General features: G+C 39.9%; 1 protein-coding gene across 1 annotated transcript in view; it reads left to right on the top strand.

Moving 5' to 3' along the window:
• HYDIN (HYDIN axonemal central pair apparatus protein) overlaps positions 1-13,523 on the top strand; it is a 144,836-nt gene that overhangs the window by 67,393 nt on the left and 63,920 nt on the right. The window contains exon 9 of the mRNA XM_021703090.1: positions 3,624-3,723. Coding sequence (XP_021558765.1) covers positions 3,624-3,723 — 100 coding nt within the window. The remainder of the gene's footprint in view (positions 1-3,623; positions 3,724-13,523) is intronic.

The following is a 13,523-nucleotide window of genomic DNA, read 5'->3' on the forward strand; positions in this document are numbered from 1 at the left end:
TAAAGAAATAGAAGTTATTTCACTTTTATTTTAATCACAACTGAAAAATAACTGTCCTTCTACATGTTCTTAACTCCTTCAAATGAAGGAGATTGAAAACATCCCTTTGTGAGAGGAAACTGAATGACCGCACTTCTGTCTTTATAGATACACATAGTCCTCTTAATGTACATTACACCTGCGACAAGCCCAGGAGAGGGTTTTAGAATAGGATTTATCCTTGAATTTCCTCCCAGGGCTCAGTAAAAGCTGCAAGTTACTAACAGCTGTCTCAAACCCAGTAAAACCAATGCAGCCCAGGATAAGAAAGCACTGAGCCCACGGTCCCATTCACTCAGACTGAAAACCCTATGGACTCAGATTCCCTCACCAAGCAGAAGGGCTTGTCAGCCCCAGGAGGCTCCATATCAGACAATCCTCTTAGGGATGACGTCAAAACACCAACACTCCCTCCTCTGGGGAGCTTCTGGTCACCTCTGGAGTGTGTCTTCCCACCATTTTCCAACCTACCAGTCCTGATAATCAGACTTCTGTGATGATGGGGTGTCCAGGAATGCTTCTGCGATAGAACTTAAGTGTGTTGTCTTCTTGTATGCATATGGACCTTGGATTTTCTTGCTGGGATAATGCTTTTGAAAGTGGTCTGGATGTCCTTCAACAGATGAATGGATAAAGAAGATGTGGTATATATATATACAATGGAATATTACTCAGCCATCAGAAAGGATGGATACCTACCATTTACATCAACATGGATGGAACTGGAGGGTATTATGCTAGGTGAAATAAATCAAGCAGAGAGAGACAATTATCATACGGTTTCACTAATAATGTGGAATATAAGGAATAGCGCAGAGGACCATAGGGGAAGGGAGGGAAAACTGAATGGGAAGAAATCAGAGAGGGAGACAAACCATGAGAGACTCTGGACTCCGGGAAACAAATTGAGGGTTGCAGAAGGGGGGGTTGGGGGCTATGGGGTAACTGGATGATGGGCATTAGGGAGGGCATGCATGTGTTGTGATGAACACTGGGTGTTATATGCAACTAATGAATTGTTGAATACTACATCAAAAGCTAATGATGTACTATATGTTGGCTAGTTGAACTTAAAAAAAAGAATAGATTAAAAAAAGAAAGAAAGAAAAAAGTGGTCTGGCTCACCCGAAGCCATAAGATGCTTGAATTTTCCCACATGTACTGAGCTTATCTCATTTCCATTGTAGCCTTCTTAAGGACCGCTTCCTCCTGTCCTGGTGAGACATTTCTTTTTTTTTTTTTTTTTTTTTTTAAGATTTTATTCATTTATTTGACAGAGACAGAGATAGCGAGAGCAGGAACACAAGCAGAGGGAGTGTGAGAGGGAGAAACAGGCCGAGCCCGCTGAAGGCAGATGCTTAGCGACTGAGCCACTCAGGCGCCCCCTGGTGAGACTTTTCTCACATAGGTTTTCCCAGGATTCAAGGTAGCTCCTTTGGTCAGTCAGTTTGGATAGAAACAGGTTAGCTGTGTCCATTCTATACCCCCAAACAAAGCAGTGTCTAAACCCACCAGGGGAATACATTTGTCTGTTGGTTAGGAGGAAGCCCAGGTCTTCAACTGTTCTGAGATGGAATACCCACTGATGGACCCATGAATGGATGAGTCACCTTTTACACCTGACCTCTTTGCCCATTCTAGCCATGGGTGTTCCTAACATTCCTTGTCATTGGAACCCCCACAAATCCTAAAGGGGCCAGTATTTTCCATTTATCAGAAGGGAACAGGTACTGGTTTCAAGGTTTGGAAAAGTGCCACAGTGAAACACCTCAATACGTGAAAATGCTTAGGGCTTCCCTCTTCCCCGCATGCTCTCAGAGGCCCCTTTCAGCTCTAAATTTGTATGACTTTTGTGGTTCCAGTTGAGGAGAAAATGGCAGAAATAGGCTGCAAAGATGAATAGGCATCTGCTAAGAAGTACACGGTGTGCAAACTGAGTAGATACGACTGATTGGAAAAATATGTTGAGAAATAGGAGCCACTCGTGGTTTAGGGCTGGGAATGAAGCAGTCCCTGAGCTCACAGGGCCCTTATCCTCGTGGGCTGACGGGGGCTACAAGAGCTCCCAGGACCCACAGGAGGCTCATGGTCCTCACTGCTGCTTCTGTGCTCTTTGTCATTGTGAAGTCAGGGGATGCTGCACGGGGAAGTGCGCTGATCAGTCTGTTACCTTCATAAACAAACCCAAGTGGGCTCTAGTTTGCTATTTCCACCCTCTTGTTTGATGTCTGCATTTTAAACCATTTTGTTCTCTGAGTCTTTCCTCCAGCACTGTGTTCATTTCAGCCAGACTGGAGTGAATAGAATATGCATTGGGGATTGTCTGAAACCAGAGCCTAATTATTTACCAAGTTGTCTTAGTTTTCTGTTTAGCTAGTGGGAGCATTTAAAGATCTTTGGATGTGATTAACACTTATGCCATACTTGATCTATTAACAAAAACCTCTGAAAAATACACGCTTTTTCTCCCCCAATTTTTTCAGTACTTCATCTTATTCTTTCCAGGTAGCATAAAAATAACATCAATTATAGTAAATATTTATTGAGCTCTTACTAAGTACCAAGTGTGGGGCAAAGTATGTGACCTGCATGACCTTGTCAGACTTTGGGTGGGAAACCCTTTGAGGCAGGTACGACTAGCATCTCCTACTATAGCCCTTACAAGTTAATGAAGAGGCCTCAGGTTACTGGTTAATAGGAAAATATTTTTCAAGAAATATCTCAAGGGGATTTCCATATGTGGCATGTTGTATTATAATTTCAAAACTAATAAAGATTATGACTTTTGAGTGGCTTGCATTAAAACAGAAAATATCACACTGGATTAGAATCAGTGTTTGACCTGGTCATTGTTTTGCCTTGGGTCATTGTTATGTTTTCACAGAATTATAGTATTTCATTATGCTGTCACCTCAAGAGTAAGTTAGTCCCTCTGGACGCTGTATATATATATATGGTGCAACACCTCTCACAAATATTTTTAAATATTTGTGTGCACATGTATCATCCCTCTTAAGATGTGAGTTCCATGCGGTCTCAGACCATACCTTTCTTCATCTCTGTAGCCCAGTGCTGGCCATCTGGTGGCATAAAATGAATGTCCATTGAATGCACAAATATTGAAACTGTTCTAAACATCCTAGTTTCCTTTAGTAACTATATATTCATGAACTCACTGAAATTTGAAGCTCATTTCCAAATTGTACCATCTCTTAACAAGTAGCATAAATTTACTATCTGTTGGGTAAAATAGTGCTTTCTTTTATTTGTTGTAAAAATATTTCCTTCAAGTTTCCTGAGGTTATAACATAATAGTAACATTTAAAAGCAGTGCCTTCTCTTCATCACATTGGTTTTCTTTTGTTTTTGTTTTTAAAGATTTTATTTATTTATTTAGAGATTGTGCAAGCGGTGGGGAGGGGCAGAGGGAGGAGGAGGGAGAGAATCTCAAGCAGACTCTGTGCTGAGCCATGACCCTGAGATCATGACCTGAGCCGAAATCAAGAGTCAGATGCTTAACCCACTGAGCCACCTGAGTGCCTCTTCATCACATTGTTTTTTAATGATTCTTTCATGGTTTTCAGGAAGGTGATGTCTGGCCTAATTCATCAGCTGAAATCACGGTGTACTTTAATCCTCTGGAAGCCCGGCTCTACCAGCAGACAGTTTACTGTGACATTTCAGGTAAAGACTTTCTCTATGTGGTAAACTCAGGTTACCAAGTGCCCAGAGCATCAAGTGGGGTATCTGTGTGTGTGTGTGTGTGTGTGTGTGTGTTCAGACTATAAGAAGTGCATGATATCAATAGAGGAATAATAGAGTCAAGTTATACACTTGTCATTTTTTTTTTCTAGAACAGGTCAAACTTTGAAGTACATTACACTTGTGGTGCGGTCAGGGCAGGGTGGGGATGGGAAACCATGGATCTGGGTTTACTCTTGATTTTTAGAGCAGTAGGAATATTACTTGACACAAATTCTCAAAATTTTATTTTTTGTTCTTTTTATAGTATTTGGCTATTTAATTTTTTCATTTCTGAGTTTTTAATCAAAATAATGTATGCCAGGGAGGATGGGAAGCCAGCCTGGCAGTGGCCAGAATCAGCATGTGGGATGTACAAATAGAGTGGCAACCTGGTAGCTTCAGAAGATTGGATACAGATAGAAGCATTAAACAAAAAAGTAATCAGGATAACAAGAGCCAATATTATTTTTCAGTCTTGGAGGAGGCAGATATATCTGTCTATCTATCTATCTATCTATCTATCTATCTATCCATATATATACCTTAGAGAAAGGCTAAGATGAGTCTTTGGTATTGAAATGGAATTGGGGTTATCACTGTGAACCCATAGTTGTTGATATGCACAGATATAGAATGTATATGTAAATGTGTGTATATGTTTATGTATATTTCCTACCTATGACCATTGAGAGGTCCTGGCAGCTTTGAGATCCTAGTATCAATGAGAACACCTCATAACCAAAGCTTGGTTTCTGAACCCAATCTCTTCTAAGAGGGACTTTTTCCAGGACTGAGGTGGGGAAAGAACAAGATGAGCCTGGAACATCCTTTCATGTCAGAAACTAAGGAAATGCTCAAAGAATGACAGGGATATGTCAAAATGATACAGAAGCCAGCAAAGGGACTCCCACTGACCAAATTTGGAACAAGTAAAGAATCAAGAAAATAATGATACTAATAGATTATAATCTGTTGAATAAATAGGAATCTTTGAATCCACTAAGTAAAAATTTACTATTTGGCAATCATGGTAATAATCAGTGCAGGTAAAAAGCATTCTTTTTTTTTAATTTTTTTAAAGATTTTTTTTTAATTTATTTATTAGAGAGAGAGAGCATGAGAGGGGGGAAAGTCAGAGGGAGAAGCAGACTTCCCGCTGAGCAGGGAGCCCAATGTGGGACTCGATCCTGGGACTCCAGGATCATGACCTGAGACGAAGGCAGTCGCTTAACCAACTGAGTCACCCAGGCGCCCCGGTAAAAAGCATTCTTAAGCTTTAATGGGTCTCAAAATATCCTACCTCAAAATGCTTATTAATTATAAAGGGGCAAAATCTAACTTTACAGTGAAGAAATCTGGGAAATGTTATTTTAGTTAAGGCCAACAGTAATATGGCAAATCAACCTCATGGACTACTACTCACTAGGATATCATCAGAACACAGCATCTCTTCATTGATATCAGGGCCAAAATATCTAATGTGGGTCTAATTGTGGGGAAACATTAGACTAACCCAAATTGAAGAACAAAACAAAATTACCAGCCTGTAATCCTCAAAGACATCAAGCTCATGAAAGTCAGTAAAAGACTGAAGAGCTGTCCTAGATTGAGTGAGACTCAAGAGACCTGACGTCTGGGTGTAACACGTGAGCCTGGACTGGATCCTTTGCTATAAAGCAGATTATTGGGTAAAGGGTGTATGGAATTCTTTGTACTACTCTGGAAGCTTTTCTGTGTTTAAAAAATGTCTCAGAATTCTTTTTTAAAATGCTGGTGCCAATAAATAAGTAAAACAAGTAGATAATAAGATTAAAAATCTAACTAGTAGTCTTTTTCTCCAGCATTACTTTCAAGAAGCACTTTTAGCTGTTTCTTGTGGTGGTAATTTTCCTTGCTAATTCTATGCTTATATTGATTGCTATTTGTTGATTTATCAGCTTGACATACTACATTTGAGTCCCCACTATGAAAGATGAAGATTTAGTTCACATATGATCTCATTGTCCCCTTGCTGGCCTTATTGAGTTATAATTTACATGCAGTGAAATTTGCCCTTTTTTGGTGTACAGTTCTGTGAACTTTGACAAAGCTAAACAGTCATGTAACTGGCACCAAAATAAAGATACAGAATATCTCCATCACACCATAAAGTTCCCTCATTGCCACTTTGCAGGCAATCCCATTCCCCTACCTCAGCCCCTGGCAACCCAATTATTTTTATTATATTTTATTTTATGAGTTTTATTTATAGACTTAAATAATATACTTAAAACTATATTTTTTGTTCGATCAACTCTACAGTATCTCTTGACATGTAAGGATATTACCACCATTCCACCCTGTTTCTCTCTTACCTTCTGTGATTTGTTCTACTTTCGTATTGGAATGGCTGATAACCCTATTTAAGTTCTCTGATGTTGTTTTTTTTTTTAAGATTTTATTCATTTATTTGACAGAGAGAGAGACAGCGAGAGAGGGAACACAAGCAGGGGGAGGGGAGAGGGAGAAGCAGGCTTCCCGCGGAGCAGGGAGCCCGATGCGGGGCTCGATCCCGGGACCCTGGGATCATGACCTGAGCCTAAGGCAGACGCTTAACGACTGAGCCACCCAGGCGCCCCTGAATTGACTTTTTTGTACAGGTTTTGGGTTCCTCCTCCCACCCCGACCAATGTTTCTAATTCTTTATTTCTTCACTCTTGTCTAATTGTAGAATGTATGCTCTTCTTTTCCTTGAAGACATTTTTCTCAGACCCTACCAGCTTCTCATTCTTTTTTTTTTTTTTTTTAAGATTTTATTTATTTATTCATGAGAGATAGAGAGGCAGAGGCAGAGGGAGAAGCAGGCTCCCCGCGGAGCAGGGAGCCCGATGCGGGACTCGATCCCAGGACGCTGGGATCATGACCCGAGCCGAAGGCAGACGCTTAACCGACTGAGCCACCCAGGTGTCCCCAGCTTCTCATTCTAAGTCAGATCCACCACCTCCTACACAGTTGTTACTCAGGAATTTTTAAAGTTTCCATGTGTGTTCCATTACATCTTTTTACTCTCACTTTGCTCAAGTAGCTTCCTCAGAAAGGGTCTATAGGAGGGAAACTTTGATCCTTGAATGCCTGATAATGTCTCATTCTGCCTCCATACTCACCTGATAGTTTAGCTGAAATTTCTAGGTTCACAGTAATTTCTCCTCAGAAGGTTAAAGACATTGTGCCAACTTGATGGTAAAAGTCCAGAAGTCTGAAGTCACCTAATTCACATTCCTTGATGGGTGGTCTGTTATTTCTCTCTCAATACTTTCTAGAGTTTTCTTTTTGTACTTGAGGTCTGAAATGTCATGAAGCCATGTCCAAGAGTGAGTTTTCTGGGGCGCCTGGGTGGCTCAGTTGGTTAAGCGACTGCCTTCGGCTCAGGTCATGATCCTGGAGTCCCGGGATCGAGTCCCGCATCGGGCTCCCTGCTCAGCGGGGAGTCTGCTTCTCCCTCTGACCCTCCTCCCTCTCATGCTCTCTGTCTCTCATTCGCTCTCTCAAATAAATAAATAAAATCTTTAAAAAAAAAAACCCAGAAAAAAAAAAAAGAGTGAGTTTTCTAATTCATCCTCCGCAGCTTTCTGTGGGCCATTAAGAGTCTGCTTACTCATGTGTTACTTCAGCTCTGGGAAATTGTATTTTTTTTAATGTACTTTCCTCCATTATTTTTCATTTTATTCTTCTGGAAATCTTAACAGTCTGATGTTAGACCTACAGGATTGATCATCTGTTCTCAAAGAACCAGATTTTAATCAAACATGAGTAATAAATGACAGTAAATGCCATTTAATGCTATTAAATAAAGAGAAATATTTATTTGTTAGAAAATTCCAAGGTAGCAAGTATCATGCAGTCATAGGGATCCTTCCAATGCCTTCTGGTCCATGGTTGTCCTTTGTTTATAAGAATGAGAAAATGGGTTGAATTTTCAGAGTAGTTAGTGCTACTCACCTCTGCTGGGTAATGTGTGGGTCTCCCAGGATTTACAGCTGTGGTGGCTATTTTAATAATAAAATATTAAATGGTGAGAGAGAGTAGTAAGAGTGCATGATCACTAGTAGCTTCAAGTGCAAAAATCCCACTATTCTGCCCTACCTAGCATAGTCACTTTTCTCTGTGTATCAAGGGATCAAGCAGTCTAAGAACAGTGCAGAAAGATGGGCTGCGTAAGTCAAGACTATGCTGCCCTCCTCCTCCTCCAAGTATGTGTGTCCCTTTCTGACGATGTATCCCTCATCTTCCCTGAAAGTAACTGCCACTTTGATTTTTATGATAGTTATTTTTTTGATTTGTTTTCAGGTATAAGTTAACTGCCTATGTGTTCCTGTCTAAGCAAAATAGTATAGTTTTGCTGGTTTAAAAATTTATATATTGAAATTATACTCTATGCCTTATGCTGTTAGCACTGGGAAGATAAAGCCACTCAGTAAACATTGATTAAATGGATGCAAATAAGTGAACAGATGAATGAATGAGTGAATGAATCCTAGTTTGATCTGGTCTCTTCCTTGCCCATGAATGCAGGATTCTCAAGATGGCCCCAGAATGAATGCAGGATGGACTAGGAGTTTCAGGATTGACAAAAATCTGTTTTCACACTTCACGCCAGCATCATCTGCCCCAGACTTCTTAACGGGTCTGGAAGAAATGTTGGTACAGCAGTGTTCAGACACAGGCTGGAAATGCTCCGGTGGCCCCACGCCACAGGTGGTGGGACCTCCCTCCCATCTATGACTCCCCGGGATGTCGTGCTTGGTCATGTTCCAGGGGGTTGGCTGCTCTCCAGGAGGTTCCCAAACATTAGACATAACTAGTTGTATTCAGCTATTGTTTCGTTTGCAGTTCTGAATCCTGCCACAGAATTCACATCCTGGATAAACTGAATAGTATAATTTTCCATCTGCATGACATTCTTCTTTATTTTGTTAGTGGTTTATTAAAAGACATGATTGCCAGAGAAGGGTTTTGTTTACATTGTAATTCCATATTATCTTCCTTGTAAATTCCATGTAATTCCATGTCTTTTCAAGGGCTGGTGATGATTCCTTAGTATTATCTTCAAAGAGTTGGTAAAACCTCCTGGTTTTAGGTCACTAAGAAATGCTTCTTAGGCAGATAGAAAAAGCCCTTTCCCTTGTTTTGTTTTGTTTTGCTTTTGTTTTTTAATATACTTTGAGCATATAGAAGCAAATACATATAGCTATGCTTCCCCTCATGCCTTTTTTACATAAATGATAGCATACTTTACACAGTGATTCTGACACTACTTTTTAAATATTTCTTGCAGATTATTCCATTAACACTAAATAAAAAGAGTCATTCTTTTTCATGGTCATATAGGAATCCTTTGTATTTATATACTGTAGTTTAATTTTTAACCATTTGTCACTAAGAAATAGGACATAGATCCACAAATGTGCATAAAATATACTGTGGTGGGTAGAGTAACAGCTTCCCAAGGATGTCCATGCCCTAAACCCCAGAACCTATGAATATATTACCGTGCATGTGTTACATTACCTGACAAAAGGAAATTAGGGCAGAAAATGGAATTTAGGTTATTAAATAACTGACCTTAACATAGGGAGATTAACCTGGATTATGTGAGTGGCTCAGTAGATAATCACAAGGGTCCTTAAATGTCAAAGAGGGAGGCACTAGAATCAGTCTCAGTGTCACAATGATATGATACGAGAAAGACTGAACCAGCCATTTCTGGCTTTGAAGAGAAAGGGCTGAGGGATGTGGTCAGCCTCTAGAAGCTGGAAAAAACAAGAAAATGGGTTTTCCCCCAGAGCCTCCAGAAGGAAATGCAGCTCTGACAGCACCTTGATTTTAGTCCAGTGAGACCCATCTTAGATTTCTGACCTCTATAATTTTTAAGATAATAAATGTATAGGTTAGGCATTTAGTTCATGGTGACCTGGCTCAGCAGCAACAGGGAACTAATACACATACATATATATTGTAATTACAAGACAAATATTATGTAACTGCTACCAAGATCCATAATAGAACATTTCCAGCCCTGAGAAGGCCCCTGTGTGTCCTTCCCAGTCACATTCCCCTCATCCGAACCTCCCCCTGAAATAATCACCATTCTGTCCTTGATGGTCATTAGTTCATTGCTTCCATTTATAGTTTTTACCCCAGCGTATGTGCACATAATGCAATTTGGTACTGCCTGTTTTTGAAACATACATAATTGGAACCGATCTGCATGTCTCATCCATGTGGTTGCTTATAGCCCTGGTTGTATTTCACTTCCATTGTTGTATAGTGTTCCATCCTGGGAATATAGGTTCAGAGACAGGAAGTAGCAGGAAAGGCCAGTGTCACTGGTCTTGAAGGAGGCCTCCTGACACACATGAAATTTAACCCACATCTTCAGCTGGAACTTTTTTTTCTTTTGAAAGCTTTTATATCTAGGCACCGTGAGTACAAAGATGTACAAAACCAGAATTCCTGTCCTCAGAAAGCATAGCAGTGAGTGGAGGAAACTGACAAATAAACCAACAATTATATTGCAGTGCTATCCAGTGAATGAGTGCGTAATAGAAGAGGGTACGGGACACATAGCTCAGTCTGGGGTTTTCAGGGGAGGTTCCCCAGTGAAAGTGACCCTTTTGAAGTGTTCATTAGTCAAGTAAAAAAGGCTGTGGAGCTGGGAACCCTTTGTGCAAGTAGATGGCAAGAGCATAAAATGGCAAAGAATTTCAAATTCTTAGCCTGTGGCTGCCGGAGAGACAGAGACAGACTGGGAGGGGAGAGGTGGGGGCAGGAGATGGAGCTGGAGGCTGGAGGAGTAGGTAGCTCAGGGAAGGGCTGCCTTAACTGCTGGACTAAGAACCTTGGAATTCCTCCTGACTGCCCTGGGGAATCAGGGAAGGGCTCTAAGCAAGGGAGGGACCTGCTTGGATCTGAACACAGGAAATATAACATCACTAAAAATCTTTTTGGTTCATCTGAAACTGAAATTTTTTCTTCATTGCAATTTTCAGATTTTCTTAGAAGTAGTGAAACTGTATGTTAGATATTTATAAAGACTTGCTGATGGTCTGCTCTGTGGCTTGAAACTGACTTTTTATCTATCTTGACTTTCCAATGTAATGTGGAAATTCCTAATCTAATCATGAAGATTACCTTAAAAAAAACAAAAAACTCAACGGGAAACCGCACATATTTGGTTTGGATCACCATATGGGAACTTCAAAGGAAGCAACACTTTCTGATTTAAACTGTGAAATATATTGCTAGATAACATCGTTAGTGGGTGCTTCAGAGTCAAATGTGAAAAAGCAGCATGGTAGAAAGGATACCAGATGTACCTGCTTCCTTTCAGGACCCAATTAAAATGAAACTAGAGTGTCCATTTTCATTCTGTCCATCAGAAGTAGCATCTGAATTGTTAGCACAATTTAGAGCTTTTGATCTTTATCCCAATTGCACTAAAGAAGGGACACTCAGGAGAGAGAAATGTTGAAAACATTTTTGAGTTTTCAGAGTAATAAGTGAGTAATGCTCTACATATTTGTAGGGTTTCTTCCTCAAAACTCATCAGACTGCCACCTAATAATAATATAAGGTTTCTTAGTCCTATGAATAAGAAATTATTTTCTTGATCAACTACACTATTTAAGTTATATGTTCAATTATCAAATATTTCAAACATAAAGAACACAGGGAATAATATCTAAGTATCTATGTATGCATACCCAGGTTTAGGAAAACTTGAACAAATGGAAAGGTCTGTTGATGTTTTTGGTCAGGAAGATCAACATCATAAATAGGTCAGTTCTCCTTGTAAATATAATGTGATCCCAATGGTAATATCAAGGTTTTTTCTTTTTTTTAAATTAGGTTGATTCCAAAGTTCTTATGGAGGAAATAAATGAACTAGAATTGCTTAGAAAATTCAGAAAAACAAGAATAATGTGGGAGGACTGGCCCCACCATATGTTAAAACTTATTTAAAAGCTATAATAAGTACAATTGGATGGTTCTGGAACATGAAAAGAAAGTAGCTATTGAATCAATATTCATTCTTTTCATCCTTAACTGATCAGCAGCAGCAGCAGTAGCAGCATGCCCTAATCCCCTAAGCCCTCCCCCAAACCCCATTTCCCAATGTCCTTGGTATGTGAGCTTCTGCCTAAACCCTAATTTATTTAAGCTACTTTGTTCATCTTTTGCTGTATAACAGACCACCCTAAATTTAGTGGCTTAACACAACCAGCAGCCATTTATTTTGCTCACAGATCTGTAGTTTGGTCAAGATTCCTCAAGGACAGCTCCTCTTTGCTCTACCTGGGGACAGTTGGACAGGCCAGAAGGTGAAGGCTGGTATCATTTTAGAGCTCACCCACCTACATGTCTAGCAGTTAATCGTGGCTGTTGGCAGGGACCTCACCAGGTTCTGCTTGCTGGAACCCCTATCCATGGCCTCTCCATGAGGCTGCTTGCTTCCGCATTGCATGGACAAGGGACCAGATTGTTGATGTGGAAATCTAGTGCAGTCCGATTGCTATTTCTTGAAGTTACCTGTCTTCTGTATCAGACTGATATCCAGAATTACTTTATGCTTTGATGTTCTACAGTTTCATCGTGATGGATTTGCCATGTTTATTCTCCTTAGGTACTTGATCTGCTTCTTCAGTCTAAGCATCTTCCTCACTCCTGGGATTTCTCAGCATTTATCTCTTCAATATTTTTTTCTCTCATAATCTCAGGTTTCTCCTGGAAATTCTTTCAGATATATGTCTTTCCCATGGAATCACCATGTCTTCTAACCTCTTCTTTACATTTTTTATTTCTTTCTTTCTCTTTGATACATCCTGGGTATTTTTCTAAGATCTTTCTCTCAGTTGGCTAATTCTTTAGCTTTTTCTACTCTTTGGTATTCATCTATTCAGTTTTTAATTCTATCAACTTGGTTTTTCAGTTTTAGAAGTTCTGTATGATTTTAATACTTTCATTTTTTTCTCCTTCACTATGGTTTCTATTTCTTTATTTGCCTCTTGGAAAATTTTAAGAATACAATGTCAGAGTTTCTTTAAGAGTTTTCTATTATCTCAAACCCTTTCCTCATACTGGATTGTTTCTTCAGATGGCTTGAAATATTTGTATTGTAAGCCCATCTTTAGCACGTTTGTGGACTGAATATTTGTGTTCTCCCAAAATTCATATGTTGAAACTTAATCCTCCATGTGATGTTTTTGGGAGGTGGGGGATCTTTGGAGGGTGATTAGGTAGTGAGGGCAGAGCCCTCATGGATGGGATTAGTGTCCTTATAAAGGAGACCCCAGAGCACCCCCTCACTCCTTCCTCCATGGGAGGACAGAGAGAGAAGATGGCTCTCACCAGACACTGAATCTGCTGCACCTTGATCTTGGACTCTCCAGCTTCCAGAACTGTGAAAAATAAACATTTGTTGTTTAAGCCACCCAGTGTCTGGTATTTCTGTTAGAGAAGCCCAAACAGACTAAGACAGCATGGGAGTATTCCTTCAGAGCAGTTTTTCAGGATCCTACAACTATTATTTTCTCAGCTTCTGACTCTTTCACCTATCATATAGGGTAAATTTGGATCCCATATCTGTACCTGGGACTTCGATTCCTCATAGGAACCTCTTTCCCCTATTGAGAGATCTAGGCAGAGGACAATTTTCGTAACTACTTCCCTAGACCAATAAATAGAATTTTTCTTCTTGTTTC

This window comes from Neomonachus schauinslandi, chromosome 16, assembly GCF_002201575.2.
Source record: "Neomonachus schauinslandi chromosome 16, ASM220157v2, whole genome shotgun sequence".
Classification (NCBI taxonomy): Eukaryota; Metazoa; Chordata; class Mammalia; order Carnivora; family Phocidae; genus Neomonachus; species Neomonachus schauinslandi.